The sequence below is a fragment of the Aegilops tauschii genome, chromosome 3 (assembly GCF_002575655.3).
Source record: "Aegilops tauschii subsp. strangulata cultivar AL8/78 chromosome 3, Aet v6.0, whole genome shotgun sequence".
Lineage (NCBI taxonomy): Eukaryota > Viridiplantae > Streptophyta > Magnoliopsida > Poales > Poaceae > Aegilops > Aegilops tauschii.
In genome coordinates, this window is record NC_053037.3 from 176115613 (window position 1) to 176133726 (window position 18114).

At 48.6% G+C, this 18114-nt stretch overlaps 1 protein-coding gene across 1 annotated transcript; it reads left to right on the forward strand.

Annotated features, from left to right (window-relative positions):
• Window positions 1-519: 519 nt before the first annotated feature.
• LOC109761368 (uncharacterized) lies at window positions 520-15582 on the forward strand. Its single transcript, XM_073510246.1, has 11 exons — window positions 520-937; window positions 1502-1591; window positions 2054-2108; window positions 3320-3404; window positions 3784-3879; window positions 4013-4141; window positions 4580-4729; window positions 14269-14370; window positions 14599-14778; window positions 14849-14928; window positions 15331-15582. Exons 1-11 carry the CDS (start codon window positions 766-768, stop codon window positions 15353-15355), a joined length of 1164 nt encoding a protein of 387 aa, XP_073366347.1. The 5' UTR covers window positions 520-765; the 3' UTR covers window positions 15356-15582.
• The last annotated feature ends 2532 nt before the right edge of the window (window positions 15583-18114 follow it).

Genomic DNA, 18114 nt, shown 5'->3' on the forward strand with positions numbered 1-18114 from the left:
GCGCGCGCACACACACTGACACACATAGATCATACTAACATTTAGTTTTTTTTGAACATCAGTACAGACGCAAGCGCTCATACATACGCGCATACACTCATCCATATAAACGCACACACGCACACCCTACCCCTATGAGCATCTCCGAAAGACTGAGCCGTCATGTCATCTTAAAATTTACGAAGTCATTGTAGGCGCCTCATCGTCGATGGGAGCGTCTACTCCCACTGAAAGCGCATCGCCTGAAATCCTGAAATAAATCCAGCAATAATGCGAGCATCAGGACTTGAACCCTGATGGGCTGGGGATATCACTGTCCCTCTAACTATCCAACCTTAGCTACTAGGTTAGGTTTATCGTATTTGAAGCTTATTTTCCATTAGGAAAGCCCCAAAAAAGGAATGAAAATCATGATAATCATCTAAATCAGCGGGGCCTTTTTCACCGCAACCAGTTACGGCGTAGGTCCTCTATTCTTTAACTGACCAGGAGTCTCGCATCAGTCTACCACTTGCATTGGTCTCGTCGATTCGCCTTCCGCCGCCTAACCGATCGATCGCCATGGAGAAGCAGCAGCAGGAGAGGATGCTCCTCCAAGCCGCCTTCGACGGCAACCTCCGTCTCGTCAAAAGTAACCGACCAAGCTCGTGTTTGCTCTTTTATCTTAGGGTTCGTAGATCTGCCCTATGTGTGGATCCAAGTGCGTTTAGTACTTGACTCAATGCTAAGCATTTCCCGTCGCGCGCGTGTGCCAACTGCCAAGAGATGGCGCGGAGGCTCAACTCCGGGCCAGGCGAGGCGGCCATCATGGCGGCGGTGGTTGACGGAAAGAGCGGGAACAGCGCGCTGCACCTGGCGGCCATGGAGGAGAAGATGGACGTCTGCAGGTACCTCGTGGAGGACCTCCGCCTTGACATCAACCAAACCAACGACAATGGTTACGTTGCCTTCCCTTCAATTCTGCATATCTTATAGTTATACAGCCTGAAGAGAGCGTTCTGCAAAAATAGAAAATAAAATGAAGAATTCTTTCTATGGGTTTCTTCTTTTTCGGGCCTTTCTATGGGTTTCAGTTTCTTAAATATTTTTGGCACCGCTGAAGTTTCAGTATTTCTGTGAAATTCAATGAAAGTGATGGCCATTCATCTGCAACACCCTTGGCATATTGTTGGTTATCGTACGCTGCATACACTTATACTTAAATTCGAAGTGAGTTTAAGTATTTTAAATTCATTCATGACATTTATACCAGCATATCTTGATTTCTTGAATGTATAGGTGTCTCTTGCACCTTTATTTGTGCCTTTGTGCTATCTTTGTTTTAAACAGCAAACATAGGACAGTCACTGCATAATGCATCAATTAGGACTAATGATGTTCCGGTTCCACATTTAGCACTTTTAACAGTAATTGATCTGTGCCTTGTCCATAAAGGAACATTTGTATTGTTGAAGGCAGGCTTGATTTTGTGCTGAGCTACTGGTCTTTGTTTTTCTTACAGGTGAAACTCCGCTATTCCTTTCTGCATTCTTTGGGAGAGCTGTGGCTGCAAAATATCTTCTTGCTCATGATGCCGATCCAAAGTTAGGTGGTAAAACAGGATCGCCTCTCCATGCTGCTGCACACAAAGGTCTCTCTCTCATGTACACACACAAATAATATATAATTTGGAATAATATTTTCAATGCTATTTAAGTGCATATGAAATCACACGATACAAACTACAGTAGACTCTTGAAAACGATCGAGAGATCGGTTCAGGAGTGGCTCCGGCCGTCATGCGGTCCAATCTGACCGACAAGGCAGGCGCAAATGTATTCGCATTAGTGTTCTTTGCAAATTGTTGTTTAGTTATCCTGAGCATGGCACTAGTTAGCTTCTTAACTGTTCTGTCAAAATTTGAATTAGTATATTAGTTTAAGCTCGTAATTTGGCTGGCAATTCTGATAAAGAGTATCTCGAGGTATGGTCAGGTGTCATACATGTGTGAAAGACAAGTTAAATGTTGGAAAATAATTCGGAGTTATAAACTTCTTAATAATTTCTTCTCCAGAACATCAAGGAATAGTCAAACTGCTGCTTTCAAGAGGAATTGACGTGGATTTACCTTCGCCGCTTGGAGTGAATTGCAAAAAAACACCACATTTCAAGTTTATGTTTGGATTTGCCACCACATTTCTTGTGCGCCCCAAAAATCTACCGATTTTCTTGCTAATTTTCTCAATAAACACTGATGGTCGATTTGGGTCGAAGTAATTCAATTTCTGACATATCGGGCCCACTGGTTAGGTCCACATGGCGCTAAATGGTCAACACCGTCGGTTGACCGTTAAGTTGAACAGAGGGCCCACCCGCCAGCATCGTCATCTTGCTCAAACCTTGTCCTCCTTGTGGCATTCCAACAAACACCTCGCGTGCATGGGCAGAGATGGACGGGAGGGCAGAGGTGATGGTCTGCGGATCAGCCGTGCTGCCTGGGTCAACGCCGGAAGCAACAGGAGGCGAGTAGCCCGGTGACGCGGTCTTCCCTGGCTAGAGAAGGCCGAAACGGTGGCGTGAGCCGGCATGGCGAGGCTGTGAGACGTGACGCATGCTGCTGTGGTGTTGCCGAGCTGTGGCCGACGGGAACTCCATGGCGCGGCTGGCGAGCATCTTCGACGTGCGGTGTGACCGTGGGCTCCGGTGCCAGCGGCATGCCCTGGCCATGCCGGTGGCGCGCGGCGTCGACGACGCTCTCTGGCTCTTCTATGCCGAGGACGTGCTCGCGTTCCTCATGCGTAGTTGCCGTCGTGGTTGGTCGTCCTCGTTCGTGAGCCTCCGCGCACTGCTCCGGCCGGCCGTCCCATGCATCAGGCTCGCCGCGCACCAGAGGTGGGGGGCGGAGCTCGCCGATGCAGGGCAGGGGAAGGAGCTGCGTCGTGGGATCCACCTGATCTAGTGTGAGACGGCTCGGAACGGGACGCAGTGCTGCGGATCTCGCCGGCACTGGGAGGGAGAGGAGATGGAGGAAGGTGGAGGGGTCACGGGAGAGAGAGGCGGCGGAGCCGCGCCGGCCATGAGCGAGAGTCGAGAGGAGGTGGGACAATGGTTGCGGTGGGATTTGTTTTAGCAGTCAAAACAAACAACGTTGACCATTTAGTGTCATTGGACCTGACCAGTGGGCCCGATATATCGGAAATGGAATTAATTCGTCCTAAATAGATCATCAGTGTTTATTGAGAAAATTAGCAAGAAAATCGGTAGATTTTTGGGGCGCACAATAAATGTGGTGGCAAATCCAAACATAAACTTGAAATGTGGCGGTTTTTTGCAATTCACTCTCGCCGCTTGGGACTCCGTTGCATTTGGCTGCTACTTATGGTCAAGATGGTACGATGAAGATTTTGTTGGAGCACCATGCAGATGTAAGACATCGGTTCTCTGTACACACTGGGCTGTTCAAAAGAAGAAGAAAAATCGGGGTTGTTAAGACCCTTAAGAATGTATACATCCCATTGACGCTATCATGCACTGGAATGGGAATAATGTGGCTACTTTTACTTTGGTAAATGAAGAGTTTATTTTGGTACAAAGCTACGGATATATATTCAGCATTTGATCATAATTAAGTAGTTCTTTTGAAGTGAAACACAGTCACTTCCCCACAGTATGGTAAATATTATGTCTAATTTCTTTGTGAACATCACCAATACATGCATAATATATAACACCAAATGAGGTGATATTATTTCTCTAATTTTCCTTTCTTCACGTATGGGAAATTGATCCATCCACTTTCTGCAGCCAAACAAGGTTCTCAACCTTGATGATACCCCGTTGAGTATGGCCATAAGGCCCATACCAACTGCATCGGTGAACTGTGTGAAGCTACTCATTAAGGTTAGTCACCTTCCTTCGTGGATCTCCGTTAAGTGTATTCTGTAGGACAATTTTATCCCATCATGAGTAAATTGTCTTTGTATTACATCTCAAGCACTAACTCAGGTGGTCTAATAATAATTAATTTACTCAGGCTGGCGCTGATGTGAATTTCACTGACTCGAATGGTGGTAGTTACGTGGCGTTGGCAGCAACTTGTGGCTCAGCTGGCATCATGAACTGTTTACTAGAAGCTGGTGCCAACCCGAATATTGCAGATGAAGTGAGTTATACAGTTTCCAGTTTGACTGCTGTCAGGCTCTACTTTTCATGCGTACTTTTTGTTGGTATTTACGTACCTGACTACTATTGGTCCTCTATGAGGTCAAGCAGTAGAATAAGCTGATCTGCCCCCATTTGTTCTTTTCGTAAATTTTCATAGATAAATTTATGCACTAAAAGTGACACACTTCTCTTAAGATTTTCGTTATAATTAACTGCAGAAATTAACGCAAGATTTTCTTGGATGAGGATCGGTGAGGGCATCAGGCTATTCCATAATTGCTTCATGCATTTGATATTGTGCGAAGTATATTTATTTATTTGTTTGAAATGTGCTGAGTTTTGAATCATATTGACATGTAAATTGTTTGCAACTGCACATGATATTTATATTAATGATTATTGATTGGGAAATCAACAATGTCTTCTGCTCTTGCAGTTTGGTATAACTCCAATTGAAGTTGCTGCTTCCCAAGGCAGAAGAGAAATTGTTGAAATGTTATTTCCCGTAACTTCTCCGATTTCAAAGCTTCCCGATTGGAGCATTGACGGGGTCATTTCGCATGTGAAAACTTTTGGTTTGCAGCGGGTATGTGTCTCTTTCTATGATCACTTGTAACTTTCTTTGTTTCACTATATCTGCCATCAGCTCACTATGCATACGAACTCAGAAAAAACCCAGATCTAAGAAATATTTTATGAGAAATGATCATGCCCCTACTAAATGACATGCAAGTATGCAAGCATGCTCGCACTTAATTTCATTCAAATCATTAAATTAGGGGTAGATAGTGGAAACACTATTAAATATACACTTTATTTTGGCCATGGACAATTATTTTAAGCAGAGATTTCAAGGCATGTGACAGTTTTAAGGCATCTCTAGCCGGTCCCTTAAAAGGCGTTAACTCCTTATATTTCTTATTTTAAGGAGTAAAACCACACCTTGCCGAGCTCTTATCCGGCTTAACTCCTTATAATCTTTAAGCACTCGCTCTTTAGGCCCTCAAATATACTCGACCAGCACCACTTCTCATGGTAAACTTTGGCCCTGCCCTCCCCCCCCCCCCCCCCCGGCTCGCACCGCATTGACGCCGGTGTTGCCTCCGGCGTCCACCTGCAAGCCCGCCTCCGCACTTTGATCCACCCGCTAGTCGCCGGAATAGACAGATATCTCCGCCGCTGCCGCCTTTATCTCATGGCCGGAAAAACAACCAGATATGCTTCGTTTCTTCCAAAACGAAGCCGGCGGATGACGGAGATGATGTAGAACGCCTGCCGTGGAGCTTTGTGGCGCCGTTATTGCGCCAAGACCGGCGATCTTTGTAGGCGACCGGCGAGCTTTGTCATCGCCCGAGGAGTTCGATTTGAGGCCCGCCGTTGACTATGGCCGTCTACTGCCCTGCCTGCCGTCCACCCGTAGCTTCGGATTCGATCAACTCCGCCAGTTGAAGCTCTAACCTTCTCTGCCGGAAAGGTGTTCGATGAATTGCTTAGGTGCGCTTTCTATAGCTATTTTCATTACGTGTTGTTGTTTTTGCAATCAAATTCAACCCAGAATATTGCATAGGGTAGATGAAGAGGTTGAGGAAGATGGTCTTCGACGACTCTTTGTCAGAAGAGGAGGAAGAAGATGATGATTTTGAAATCGCCATTATGGTGATTGTTAATAATGACTTCCGGAGACCGAGACTAGGATCATAGTTTGGCCGCTTGTGCATCAATCGAGATAGAGCAGAGGGCCATAAGAAGCTTATGAAGGATTATTTCAATCCCAATGCAACCTACCCGGAGAAGTATTTTCTTCCATGGTTTTGGATGCACCGATGTCTCTTCCTCACCATTGCAAGAGCTGTGGAGAAGCATGATGAATGGTTTAAATTGAGGAGGTATGCATCAGGGGAGATAAGTGCAAGCCCATTAATGAAGTGTGTCGCAGCTGTTCGAGTGCTTACATATGGGTGTTGGGCCGATGCCATTATTGATTATGTCCGCATCGGGGAAGATTCAATCTTGTAGGCCATTCAAAGAAACACACGAGCCATGATTGAGATGGGGCAGAGTATTTGAGGGCTCCCAATGATGAAGATGCCTAGAGGCTTTTGGCTTTGAGTGAAAAACATGGATGGCATGGTATGCTTGGATCAATTGGTTGCATGCACTAGACATAGAAGAATTATCTTGTGGGATGAAATGTTCAGTACAAAGGGCACCCAAAAGATCCAACAATCGTTCTTGAGGCAGTTGCATTGGAGGATCTATGGATTTGGCATTCATACTTTGGATTGCCTGGCTCTCGTAATGATCTGAATGTGCTGTCGAGATTATCACTATTTGGAATGCTTTTTGCTGGAGATGCTCCTATTGCAACTATGTTGTCAATGATGACCGTCAGTCACAATGGGTTACTACCTTGCAGATGGCATCTATCTTCCATGGACCACATTTGTGAAGACAACCACGTGACCTAAAGGCATTAAGAGATCCCACTTTGCAATGTGTGAATAGTCTGCAAGGATGTTGAGAGAGATTCCGGTGTGCTTCAGAAGCGCTTTGCCATTGTTCATGGCCCTGCCGAGTATTCGAAGCCACTGGTCCTATGGCAAATAATGACATGTTGCATCATCTTGCATAACATGATCATTGAAGATGAGAGAGCCATGCCAGAGAACTTTCTGTACATCACCAATGGGATCCTGTTGAGCCGGAACACGATGCAAACAACATGCATTGATTCCTCGCAGCGCATCGAAGCATCGAGAACCAAAAAGTTCATACCTAGCTCCAAGATGATCTTGTTTAGCATCGGTGGCTACTCCATAGCACTGGTTGATTGTTGTGCTTCTATCATGCTCTTTACTTCATTTGGACCCTTTTGCGTGTTTGAATTCGAATAATTTGTTGTGAACTTTAATTTTCTAATATTCATGAATTTTGTGAACTTTGATTGTTAAGTTTGGATTTAATATGTGTGCAAATATGTAGTTGAAATGTAGTACATACACAAAAACTTAGAAGAATTGGTGAAAGTGTTTTTTAGGGATTTAAGTTTTAAGGGTTTGGCTAGGAATCGTTTTTCATTAGCGGATCAAATATAACGAGTGTAACGAGCTGTTTGAGCAGAAATCCAATTTGGGCTTTGGAGCGTAAGCTCCTGCGTGTCAAAATTACTTTTTGCAAATGTCAAAATTTTGAAAGAAAAAGAATCAATATGTACATCATCACACATAAACGCTACTGGCAAATTTTTAGGGGGAAAGATTAGGCATTTTGACCTGTGCAAAAAAAAAAAGACGAACGCCAAATGTTATTACTTAATTTTGTTTTTTTTTTACCGACGAAGCACTGCTATTCCGTTCATCATGAAAATTGTCAAGCAAACTTGTTACACTAACATGAACATGTACAATTTTTTTTTCAGAATTTTAACATTTATTATTACTATTTCTGAATTTACTGTTCATCCAGAAGCATATGCTCCTCTGAGCCAAAACGGCCATCCCACTATTGATGTGGCTAAATTATAAGGGACGGGCTAGAGATGCCCTGAGTGAAATGGAGGAGAATTATTTATAGTTGCTATTAATTTAATGATAAAGGGTTTCCCCCCGCTTTATAGAAAAAGCATCATCCGATACAGTCAGCTCGCTGGGGCCGCAACACAAACAAGCCCAAAGGAAAAAGAGAGAAAAAGAAAGAGAAATAAATGCCAACAACGGCAGATCAACGAAACGAAGATGCACCCTCCGGAGAAGTACCACCACGCACCCAGCACTCCGAAGCGCCGCGTACCAAGCAACGCCTTCAAGAAGGAGGCGACGACGACGCCGCTGTTGCCCGGACTAGTCCTAGGGTTTCCCCCGGTACGCCGGGGGGGGGGCAATGGGGGAGGGTGTACCCGACGCCCTTCAGGAAGGTTCGGCGGCACTCGCAGGCGTCGCCGCGTCAGGGCCGGACGAGCCGCCAGGGGTTTCTCCCGACCCAAACCCCCACCACCACCCCAGACGATCCATAGTGCACCGCCCAGCACGCCACCCACCAACATCTGCCACCACGGTCGCCGAACCAACTCCACCGTCTCCCTGAGGCCGCCGACACCAGACCTGGAGGATGGGAGAAGAGATAGTGGGCTCGGGGGCATCCGCAACACAGCCAACGTGGGGGGACATCTGTTAGGAATAAGCAACTTGTATTCCCATGAGGCCATAGGCCGATATATATACATGTACAGGTGTGGTACATATGCAGAAAACCCCTTATACTACGGGATAAATACGAAGGGGTATACATGACTTATACTATAACTCTAACACCCCCCCTCAAACTCATGGTGGAGGAACAACACTGAGTTTGGAGAGATAAAAGCCATGTTGTGCTCTAGTCTGGGCCTTCGTCAGGAAATCCTCCAACTGTAACTCGGAAGGCACATACTGAAGAGCAACGACCTGATCCTGCACAGCAGCGCGCACATAGAAAGCATCAACACCAATATGCTTGGTGAGCTCATGCTTCACAGGATCACGCGCAATGCTAATAGCACCTGTACTGTCAGATAGGAGCATAGTTGGTGTAGTGACAGAAACACCAAAGTCCTGAAGTAACCACCGTAACCAAGTCACCTCTGCCGTCAAAAGAGCCATAGCTCGCAACTCAGCCTCAGCACTCGAACGGGAAACTGCAATCTGTTTCTTCGTCTTCCAGGCAATGAGAGAACCGCCAAGAAATACACAGTAGGCAGAAAGCGAACGGCGATCAGAAGGATCACTAGCCCACGTAGCATCCGCATAGGCCTGAAGCTGTAACGAACTGGAGCTAGGAAAGAAGAGACGGTGAGAGATCGTGCCCCGAAGATATCGGAGAACACGAAGGAGATGACCATAATGAACCGATGTGGGAGCAGAAACAAACTGACTCAGAATATGAACCGGATAAGAGATGTCCGGACGAGTGACAGCTAGATAGACAAGACTGCCAACGAGATGACGATAACGCGTCGGGTCAGGGAGAGGATCACCATCAGTAGCACGAAGGTGAACATTGAGCTCCATAGGAGTCTCAACAGTGCGCTCGTCGGAAAGAGCAGCACGAGCAAGAAGATCCTGGATATACTTTTCCTGGGATATGAAAAAGCCATCAGAGGTAGAAGAGACTTCAATCCCAAGAAAATAGCGAAGAGGCCCAAGATCAGACATAAGAAACTGCTCACTAAGACGGGCCTTTACAAAGGCAATATACTCGGGATCATCCCCAGTGATGACCATATCATCAACATAGAGAAGAAGAAGAGTCCGGCCACGAGGAGAAAGGTGAATGAACAATGCAGGATCGTGAACACTTGCTGAAAAACCAGCAGTAGTGACCACAGAAGCAAAACGCTCAAACCAAGCGCGAGGGGCTTGCTTAAGGCCATAGAGAGAGCGACGAAGACGACACACCATGCCATCAGGAACAGAATACCCAGGTGGTGGCTGCATGTACACCTCCTCACGCAGCTCACCATTAAGAAAGGCATTCTTAACATCAAGCTGAGATATAGACCAGTGGCGTGCAGAGGCAACGGCAAGAAGTGTACGAATAGTGGTCATATGGGCCACAGGAGCAAAAGTCTCGTCATAATCACGACCATGCTCCTGCTGAAAACCACGAGCCACGAGACGAGCTTTGTGACGCTCAAGAGAACCATCGGAGCGAGTCTTAACCTTGTAGACCCACTTACAAGTGATGGGACGAACCCCGGGAGGAAGAGAAACAAGATCCCAGGTACCAGTGCGTTCAAGAGCAGCAATCTCCTCTGCCATCGCAAACTGCCATTCAGGATGAACAACAGCCTGACGGTAAGAAGTCGGCTCAAGAACAGCAGCACCAGCGGTGGGAAATCCAAAGCGATCAACAGGCGGACGAGGACGAGAACGCAAGCCATAAGTAGGCTGAGAGGAAGAGGACGACTCATCCAAGGAAGCATCCACAGGTCGTGAACGACGAGTGTAATGCTGAGGAAGAGATGGAACAAGAGAAGGAGGAATCGCCAAGGTAGAATCAGGGGGTGGCGACGAAGAAGTCACCGGAGATGAAGGTGTAGAATCCGGTGACATGCTAGGTGAGGAGACCGGGGAAGATGGTGGCGGTGAATCGACAAGGGGTGGAGAAGCAGAGGGAGTGGGACGAATAGGCACAGGCGCGACGGGAGTAATAGGGGAGTCAGAAAAAGTGAGAAAAGAGATATCCTCCACAGAAAAGACCGAGGAAGATGGGCGTGGGTAAAAAGGACGAGACTCATCAAAAGTCACATCTCGAGAGATACGCATCCGACAACCGACAGGATCCCAACAACGATAGCCCTTATGCTCATCACTGTAGCCTAAGAAGACACACTCAACAGACTGAGCGGTCAGTTTGGTGCGTTCGCGAGGGGCAAGAAGAACATAGCAAACACAACCAAACAAGCGAAGCATCGAATAGTCGGGAGAGCGATCAAACAGACGCTCAAAAGGAACACCACCCTGCAAAGCAGCAGATGGCTGAAGGTTGATGAGATAGACAGAAGTGGAGATAGCCTCGGCCCAAAAATGAGGCGGAAGAGAGGCGGCGATCATCATAGCACGAGCCGTCTCAAGAAGGTGACGATGCTTGCGCTCAGACACACCATTCTGAGCATGAGCACCAGGACAAGAGAACTGGGCAAGAGTACCCTGCTCAGCAAGGACACCACGCAACATCTTAGAGATATACTCACCAGCGGAGTCAGCACGAAAAACACGAATAGGTGAAGAGAACTGAGTATGAACCATGGCAGCAAAACGCTTATAAATAGACAACACCTCACTACGTGAAGTCATGAAATAAAGCCATGTGTAACGTGAAAAATCATCGATGAAAATAATATAGTATTTATGACCACCTTTCGAAGTGAAAGGAGCCGGACCCCATACATCAGAAGGACTAAATCGAAAGGACGCTGAGACACTGACTCACTATGAGAATATGGTAGCTGAATCTGCTTGCCAAGACGACAACCCTGACACTCTAAAGAGACATCTCCTGAGACAGACCCCAGAAGGCCTCGACGAACTAAAGATGATAATCGAGAACCACACAGATGACCAAGTCGATGATGCCACTGCTTGAAGGAACCAGTAACAGAAGCGACAGCAGCGGAGGAACTGGCGACGGTGGTGGCAGCGGAAGGAACATGAAGCCAGTCCAACTCCCAAAGACCCTGAGAATCACGGCGGCGAGGGCCAGCCCCAACCAGAGTGTGCGTGCGACGATCCTGGACAGAACAAGAGTCGACATCAAGGATGACACGACAACCAGAATCAGTAAGTTGACCGGCAGAAAACAGATTCATGGTAAGTCGAGGAACATGAGCAACATCAGGAACAGAATAAGGAGTAGAAAGATGGCCTCTACTGGCAACAGAAAGTGGAGTACCATCAGCAGTAAAGACATGAACAGGAGAATCCAGCGAGCGAAGAGAAGACAAAGCAGAAGAATGAGAAGACATATGAAAAGAAGCTCCAGAATCCAGAACCCATGGGGATGTACCTGACTGTGGAGAGGGCGAGTGCTCAGTGCGGGAAGCATCAGTCACAGAACCAGCAGTACCCGTCGAGGAAGAACCTGAAGCCGCGAGCAGACGCTTAAGTCTCAGAATATCCTGCTCGGTCAAAGCAATGGCTGAAGCTGGCGAGGGAGATGACGCAGTCCCTGATGATCGCGCCTTGCGCAGGTGTTTCCGCTTGGTGTAGCACTGTGACTCAATATGACCATCATTCTTGCAGTAGTCACAATGTGAACGGGGGCGACCTGAACCTCCAGAAGGAGTGGGCAAGAGCGGCGGAGCACTCGAGCGAGAATGAGGCGGTGCAGCAGGTGGAGTGGAAGAAACCCGAGTAGCGAGCACAGAGGGAACCTCCAGCAAACCAGCACCACGTAGGCGAGTCTCCTCAGCACGAATCTCTGAAAGCGCCTCCATGAGAGAAATACGGCCACGAGCAAGCAACTGAGCACGCCGGGGCTCAAACTCCTTACGGAGCCGAGACAAGAACTCGTAGACGCGATGAAACTCCAAATCAGCCTGGATAGCCTGGCAGCAGGGGCAAGTACGACAACCAGCACTGCGGAGAGAATCAAGCTGGCGCCAGATAGCAGAACTCTGTGCATAAAAGTCATCAACAGTAGAGTCACCCTGCTGAAGAGCATGCTCCTGACGAACCACAGAAAGATATAAGGCATCACCAGAGGGCTCATAACGCTGACGAAGACAGGTCCACATCTGGAAGACAGTAGGAAGACCCAGAAACTCAGAAGCAAACTGAGGCAGAACACTAGCAGTGAGAACAGCTGCAGCACGAGCATCATCATCGAGCCACTGGGTGTAAACAGACAGAGCACCATGATACGTCTGAAGAGCCTCCTCATAAGCCAAAGCCCTCTCATCATAGGCACGATCAGCAGCCTCATCAGCAACCTTAGCCGCATCCTTGGCGGCCTGATTAGCATCCGGAGGAAGAACCAGTGGAGTCGGCGGAGTAGGGGCCACCGGAGGAACCGGACGGGGCGGACAGCAAACCTCGCCAGAAAGAACACCCCAGAGACGGATGCCACGCATGTGAATGCGCATGAAGCCAGCGAACTCGGTGTAGTTGGTACCATCGAAGATCACCGGACAGCGAGGGACAGCAACGTAGCCTGATGCAGCAGACATTTTTTTTTTTTTTGCAAAGATCTGAAACTAGCAGAGGCCGGTACGAGGACGGCGGCTGGGAACGAAAGCCGGCGCAGCAGACCTCAGCGCCTGGGCAGGAGCAGCAGCCTGGCGGGAGAGGCGCTGGCGGGAGCCGCGTTCTGGCGGGAGCGGCAGGCGGGAGATGGCGGGAGCGGCGGGCGGGAGATGGCGGGAGCGGCGGGCGGGAGCCGCGTTCTGGCGGGAGCGGCGGGCGGGAGCCGCGTTCTGGCGGCCGGGCGACAGGAGTTGGCGGGCGGGAGCAGGAGGGAGCCGGCAACTTCGATCGGGAGCAGGGAGGACGGAGCAGCCCAGCGTGGAGGCCGATCGAGAGGAGAGAGCCGGCGGCTTCGAGCGATACGGATCAGCACAAGTTGCAGCGTGCAAAAAATTGACCTAGCTCTAATACCATGTTAGGAATAAGCAACTTGTATTCCCATGAGGCCATAGGCCGATATATATACATGTACAGGTGTGGTACATATGCAGAAAACCCCTTATACTACGGGATAAATACGAAGGGGTATACATGACTTATACTATAACTCTAACAACATCCACCGCCGCCGCCGCGGAGCCGACCGGACGCACGGACAAGGGGCCTACCAGGCGCCGAGGCCGGCCGGACCCAAAAGGGTCCGGACAGCCCCTGCCGTCGTGCTGCAGCTCGCTGGCCGACGAAGCCGCCACCGCCCACAGACCACCGCCTTCGCCACGCACCGAGCCGCCGGCCCGCCCTAGCCCAGATGGAGCCTGAAAGGGCCCAGATCTGGGCCGCCCGGGCGCCGCCGGCTAGCAGCACTGCCACGCCGCCCCACGGCCAACGGCCGCGCCGCCGCACCGAGGACCCCGAAGCCCGCCGCCGGGCCGCAGCGCTGCAGGCTGAGCTGCACCGCCGCCATCAGGAGGCCCCCGCGCCTCCCCATGCGCGCGCGGGGAAAGAACGGCCCGCCGCCGCCGCTGCCGCGCGGGCAGGGCCCGGCGGACCTCGCCGGCGGCGGTGGGGGGAGAAGGACGGGGAGGGGGGCCGGAGGAGAGGGGGACGCAGGGGTCCGCCTGTTGCCCGCGCGCGGGGGGGGGGGGGGGGGCGAGCGAGCAGACAGGGAGGCGGAGGAGGGGGAGGAGGGGCGCGACGGGCGCGGCTGGCGGCCAGTGGCGGCGGGAGGGCGGCCGGCGGCGGGGGGGGGGGAACGGGAGGAGGAACCTGGACTGGTACTTGGCCACATCGTGGTGCAGAGTCATAGTTGCTATTAATCGCCTGTTCTTATGCCATTATGCTTATCCTTGGTAATGATATTGATAAATGATAACAACTGAAATTTATGTGCAAAGTGTCTAAATACAGCTTCTTGTCAGTATTAGTTTGACATATTTGTTTTGACCTTGGATGTTTTTGTAATCAGGATAAACTTAAGTGTCAGAAGAAAAGAGCTGAATTGAAATTAAAAGCTGCTGAGGCTTTTAAGAGAAGTGAATATATGATGGCAGCAGAGATGTATACTGTTGTAAGTTACTGTGCTTAATCTTTATTTCTTGAAGGCTGTTTGATTAAAAAAAATGCCAACTACGCAACTTGCTTGAAGGCTGCTTTGAATATTAATATAAAAAATGGTCGTGGCTCTACTTCAGTTACTAAAAAAATGCCAATTACATTGCCTGCAGTATTTTTTTTGTTTTTACTGCCGGAACTCTGTTTTAGTATGGCAAAAAGGAATGTAATTGCTGTAATGCAGGCAATGGAACTTGGCCCTAGCTCAGATGATTATGCAACCCTGCTAGCAAATAGGAGTCTCTGTTTGTTGCGCTTGGAAAATGGAACTATGGCTCTCAAAGATGCTACTTTGTGTAGAATGATGCGACCCAACTGGCCAAAAGCCTGCTATCGACAAGGGGCTGCTTTTATGCGTCTGAAGGTAAAAAAACAAGAAAGTAGTTATTCAATCTTGTACGATCATGGAATTCATCGGTGCTGTTTACTTATAGGACTACGAAAAAGCATGTGAGGCTTTCGCAGATGGCCTAAAGTTGGACCCCAAAGCCGTTGACATTGAGAATGCTTTAAGGTAAATTCTCCGTGTTCTCCTAGTCCTGTGAAAGATAAAAAAACATTTCTTATATAAGAAGTTTTAAAACTGCGAAGTTTTTATGCAGTGCAAGTGAGTGATAATTTTTTCCGTCTTACTCCCTCTGTCCCATAATATACTAGTGCAGTGTCAAAAACACTCTTATATTATGGGACGAAGGGAGTAAGTTTTATTGTATATGAATGATGATCTTGACTCTAGTTGAATGTGAGGTGGGTTCTGCCATTTAGGGACTGTTGAGGTTTTAGAGTCACAGTTGTAGCTGATTCCATAAATTTATGAAAAAAAAGAGGGGGCCTTTGTTCTACTTTTATTTTTACTTTGGAAAAGAAAGTCGTATAGAAGTTGCTCCTTATGCTCACCTTGACTTTGTTATCACAGGGAAGCAACTGCAATGAAGACTTAGCCTACACGCATTACATGATACCTTGGGTAGTTGTGGCTCTCTTGTTGCTACTTGCTAGGTCCAGGATCAGGATACCCCGGTTGTTCTCTGCTTCTCTGGTATCTACCTACAGCAACAGTGCAAGCCTCTCTTTTTTAAGACTTCTGGTTGCCCCCATCGTGTGTAAACATTACTGAATGCGATGGATGTGTATCTAGTTTCAGTTTAAAAGTCAACAAAATGCTATAGATTGAGTTCTTGTCTGTCTTCTAGATTTTTCTTGCTTTCTTTACTATTACTAGCTTCTGCTACAGTGGGATGTTCTCTTTGATAGTTGCAGGGATCGCTGCTTGAGTAGAGGCTCGCAGGGGTTTGCGGTCATTAGCCATCGGATCCCGCAAATCCACGTTTCATATTTCTCGATTGCCACACTAGCACCTGAGAGGAAATTTCCCTCCGCCTTCGTACTGGCAGTAACGACAAACACTGAAGAGCCAACCAAACAGACAGTGGCGGAGCCAGAAAATAAGTAACAGGGGGGGCAAAGAGTAGATGATGCATTATCGGGGGCCAAATGCAGCTAGAACAAGTCAAGGAGGGCCAGAAATTGACTAGCAGCAGCAAAAAATTACTAATCATGTCACTGTTCATTGCAAATTAGGAGTAAAATCCTGATGTTAGGGGGGGCCGGGGCCTGCTGGTCCCCCCTATCTCCGCCACTGCAAACAGAGTTTTTTTTTGAACAATCATCGGGGGAGAGGATCCCGACCTGTATATATTATTCAAAAGGCCCAACGGGCAAGTTACATCATGGGTTACAGCGAGAGGATAGGTATAGGTGTCAAGACACGGCAGCCTCCCTACTGACGGGGTCCTTAAACCTAAAGGCCCAAAGCGTGAAATCCAAGATAATGTTCCGAAGAATATCTAGGGGTGTGTGTTGTTCATTGTGAAAGACACGAGCGTTCCTGGAGTCCCATAGTTTCCATAGTATGGCGAAGGCGACGGTGGGCCAAATGGTACAAGCGTGTGTGTGTGTTTTTTTTACGCAAGACTGGTACAAGCGTGTAACTCAATTGGGTGAGTTAGTGGGCCTAAGGTAGTCTGGGCCGCAGCCTGTGAGTGGAAGATGGGAGTATATCAATGAGCATCGTTGGAGATTTCTCAAGGAAAAAAGTGAGCGTCGCCGGATCGGGGTTCGCGGCGGTGGCGTTGTGGCAAATAGTGAGTGCAAGGCCCCTTGGACAACCACCCCTTGGACACTGCCTTGCCTCTGAGGGTGGCAAATGGTGATTTGCTACAATGTACTGAAGAAGTAGTAGACTTACACTGGTCGGTGCAAGGCCATACTTTCAAGTATGATTTCAACGCCATTGCTCTGGGTGGGTATGATTTGATCTTAGGCAGACCACCTTGTGTCGGCGATTCGGCCTTCCGGCACGGCGTCCGCATTTACTTCCTTGAAGTGTGTATGGTCGTTGGTAGCATCTCCTCGTTTGTTGGATCATCCCTAAGCTACCACCCATCGTACAAGCATTCTACCCTTCATGGCATGGCGATGGCAGCCGTTTCCTCGCCCTGACTACCTTCCCATTCTCGGTGATGCAGATGGCGCCATGGGCATCACGTTTTTGTTATCCGGTCCTCCTTCTCTGGTGGTGTGAGGCGTTGGTGGTGGTGAAGTGCTAGTGGCCTCATGCTTTACCGTGGAGGATATGCGATGGTAGAGGCGTGAGCTATGGTCAAGGACACCTTCGAAGTCAAGGTTTGATGTTGTCTTGGATGGGGCCGAGGCTCTAGTATGCATATGGAGCCAGATGCACCAAGAGGCCTTGGCCAGCGAGGGGAAGGGTCATCCTCCCGTGGGGTGAACAAGCCTCGCCTCCCCCGTTGTCTCACGGGAGATGATACTCTTGTGGGTTGGGTCTACATCCCTTGTATTGACGATCCCTGCTCTAACTCCAGGGACTGGAGGGTGGAGCATGAGGAAGCAGCCTAAGGGATTTTGAGGCTGGGCACCACCCTCTCGTCCTAAGCTGAAGATGGTGGTGAGAGTAGCACTAGAGGGATTGTTGCTGACAAAGAAAGCCAAGTCACGGACTTCCACATACCTTGTTTTTCTTTCAGAACGCGCATGAGAACATCACATCGTATCAGTAAGAGAGAAAAAGGAGTTGATGATTACATCATGGGTGCCCGCAGGCAATCCAAAACCCAGAACTCACGTACAATAAGCGCGCGCGCACACACACAGCTGCCACTCTCGCCTACCCACATTTCAACGTTTGGCCTATTTGATATCCATGTTAGTTGACATAGCCTTCATTCGTAGTTGATGATTGTCGTTAGCCCACTTCTCGCAATGGACACCTTGTTGAAAACCCTGTGATTCCTTTCCTTCCATATGGAGTGCTGGTAAGGATGAAGAAAGACTTCATATCCTTTCTCTACGCCGCAGAGATAGCACTACTTGAAGTCGTCCACCAATCCACCAGCATGCTCTGACTCGAAGGAGTGAACCTTTCCCAACTGTTGGCATGAAATGCATCGAACCACACTACACATGTGAAGGAGCATTGCATCAGCAGGTGATCCAAGGTCTCAGGCTCCTGCAAGCACATTGAACAACACTGCTAGTGTGGTAGGACCCTTCTCATGAACCGATCGAATCCGACATTTGTTCACTACAAGTGAAGAGTGTGAGTGGTTGATGGTTGGGTGCTGGTGATTGCCCAAATGTGTATAGTGTAGCCACAAGGCTCCATTCATTATTACAATGG

Bases quoted from the DNA above. Each gene is read 5' to 3' on its own strand.
- LOC109761368 (XM_073510246.1), top strand. From the start codon at position 766: ATGGCGCGGAGGCTCAACTCCGGGCCAGGCGAGGCGGCCATCATGGCG. The intron at 3,880-4,012 runs GTTAGTCACCTT...TAATTTACTCAG, and splicing joins GTGTGAAGCTACTCATTAAG to GCTGGCGCTGATGTGAATTT. The intron at 14,779-14,848 runs GTAAAAAAACAA...GTTTACTTATAG, and splicing joins CTGCTTTTATGCGTCTGAAG to GACTACGAAAAAGCATGTGA.